At 42.6% G+C, this 2,500-nt stretch overlaps 1 protein-coding gene across 1 annotated transcript in view; it reads left to right on the top strand.

The window, feature by feature from the left end:
- The window catches only part of LOC134467104 (NACHT, LRR and PYD domains-containing protein 3-like), a 28,222-nt gene that overhangs the window by 24,590 nt on the left and 1,132 nt on the right, over positions 1-2,500 (top strand). Inside the window, exon 8 of the mRNA XM_063221025.1 lies at positions 1-14. This exon is cut by the window's left edge and continues 160 nt beyond it. Within this exon, the coding sequence (XP_063077095.1) occupies positions 1-14 (14 nt within the window). The remainder of the gene's footprint in view (positions 15-2,500) is intronic.

Genomic DNA, 2,500 nt, shown 5'->3' with positions numbered 1-2,500 from the left:
CTGGAGACACTAGAGTGAGTGTTAACACACAACAACAGACCTGTGGGGGGGCAGTGATGGAGTTGTGGTCTTTGACAGGAGGGATACACATGGAAAGAGAACTCTGTGTGTGTGTCTCTCTGTGTGTGTCTCTCTGTGTGTGTGTGTGTGTGTGTGTGTGTGTGTGTGTGTGTGTGTGTGTGTGTGTGTGTGTGCACGCCTGTAACTCTGTGTGTGAGCGTGTTTGTGTGCGTCCCCGTGTGTACTGTAGTTTTGTTTCTCTTTACCCATATGGCTGTGTGTGTGTGTGTGTGTGTGTGTGTGTGTGTGTGTGTGTGTGTGTGTGTGTGTGTGTGTGTGTGTGTGTGTTAGGCATGCAGCGAATTCGAATTGTATTCGAATTCGTTCGGTTTGTTTATGAAAGTTCGGAGCATTCTGGAGATCCGCGGATTTCGGTTTCATGAAGGCATTGCCTTAGGCTATATAGCCTACGTTCGTTAAATGCCTCCTCTCCAAGCGGCACAATCGAAACTTAAGGTGCTTGCAAGTTTGCCTGGTATCCAACAAGACGAGAGTGACATTAAACACTTAGCCGTTGTCTTGCAAAGAGTTGGACCAAGTGTGTGTATGAAAGAGAGAGAGAGAGAGAGAGAGAGACGCTACCTGGAAGTGCTTTGCAGAAAGGGCAAGGCAATGTCTCCAAATATTACACAAAATAAATCTTTATATAAGTAAAGTAGATGTAACCCCACTACACCACTACTATAATGGGTTACAAGAGTTATAAGTATTATTCTACAGGAGGGAGTTAGAAGAAGAGGAACGGGAGAGGAAATATCCTTGGGCCTAGAGACTATAGGTTCGCTACTGGAGAAGTAAATGATCTGACAAACAACAGTCGATATACAAGAAAACAATTACAGTATTTATTAATCAATAATGAGGGGGTTACGTTCAAGTATTCAGCTTGTAGCTGTATTAAAATACCCGGAACAATAAAATAATAAATAGTGAAAATAAATAAATAAAACCAGAGCTCTGTAAAACAATAAAATGGCCAATGTCCATAAAGATTAAAAAGGGAAACTTGGATTGTCCGTGGAAGGGAAAATAAATAAAATAAAAAGGAGGGAAATAGCCCGAGGGAGTGTCGAGTGTATTTGTGTCAGTTTATGTGACGCTTATCTGGGGAAAGGCAGGGGGTCCAGTCTTCAAGGGTTCGGTCGCCGGTCAGGGACGTCGTTCACGGGGTAGGCTCGCCATCAGGTTCAGGGTTCAATCAGGGTTCAGGATTCAAAGCGTACGTAAAAACCAATCTGCATACAGCAGTGATAAAATCAATAATCAGTCTTCATCATACAATAACTGATGCTTATGGCAACATCATATGGGCCGCAGCTAACACGAGCCCATTCTAGAAACCATCCAACAATTCCTCGTTGGTCGCGAGGATTTTATTTCAACGTCCGTTTAACTGATTCATATACTGTATGAATTACATGAAAGATACAAAAATACAACAAAATTAGTGGTGGGCCGTTATCGGCGTTAACGTGCTGCGATAATGTGAGACTCTTATCGCGCGACAAAGAAAATATCGCACGTTAATCTATGCTCAAAATATAGGTTTGGAGTTTGGGTATGCACGTCACCATAGCGTTTAATTGACAGACGCGTTCAGACTGCGCTCCAGTCGTTTCTCCTCTCCACCTGTTGCTTCAGCAGACCTACTAAATATGAAGTGTTTGCATGCTGAAAACATTAATCCCTCTGCCGTGGTAGGTGTTGTTTGAGTGCTTTTTCATAAGTGGTAGACTAAAGAGACATTATTGTTTGAGGTGAAGCATAGAGACATTATTGTGTGTGAGTAGGCTACCAGCCCAACATAGCCTACATTTCCTCACGCATTGCATGGAACACATTGCCTAAACACCTTTCAGAAATCTTGCCTGTGCCATAATTGCAAAACATTCCGTGTGTGATATGCATTTTGAAGATTGTCAAACTGGAACTGTCAATATCTACTCTCACTGAATGTTTGTGTTGCAATCGCGCACATTTGCGACTCAGTGAGATATGCTCATGTCAAACGGTAATAATCCTCGCGGTTGTCGCGCTTGATGTATTTTTTTGCAAACTGAATTCATTTCAAGTTGTAACTGCTCTGGCGTTCTAACTCTGAAAACTGTCAGGTTCAGGCCGTGTGCCAGTGCTCCAGGTTCTAGATAGCCAGTAGCCTGGCTTTGCTGAGGGCTGCTGTGCCTAGAACTACTGCGCGCAGAGCTCCTCCCTCTCTTAAAGGAGCCGCTGCTCATTTTACTAGTCAGTGGCAGATTCTCTCTCTCTCTCTCTCTCTCTCTCTCTCTCTCTCTCTCTCTCTCTCTCTCTATTAGAAATGCTGAATTGTTGAGGTAATTTTGTTTAAATAGCCTAAATGTTTGATAGATTTATCTGTATTTGCCTCTACAACTTATAGCGCTGTTCATTTTGAAATTTCAGTATTTTATAACTGTAAATACTT

This window comes from Engraulis encrasicolus, chromosome 17 (assembly GCF_034702125.1).
Source record: "Engraulis encrasicolus isolate BLACKSEA-1 chromosome 17, IST_EnEncr_1.0, whole genome shotgun sequence".
Taxonomy (NCBI): domain Eukaryota; kingdom Metazoa; phylum Chordata; class Actinopteri; order Clupeiformes; family Engraulidae; genus Engraulis; species Engraulis encrasicolus.
The sequence above is the reverse complement of the archived record's forward strand: the minus strand, read 5'-3'. Positions and strand labels throughout refer to the sequence as shown.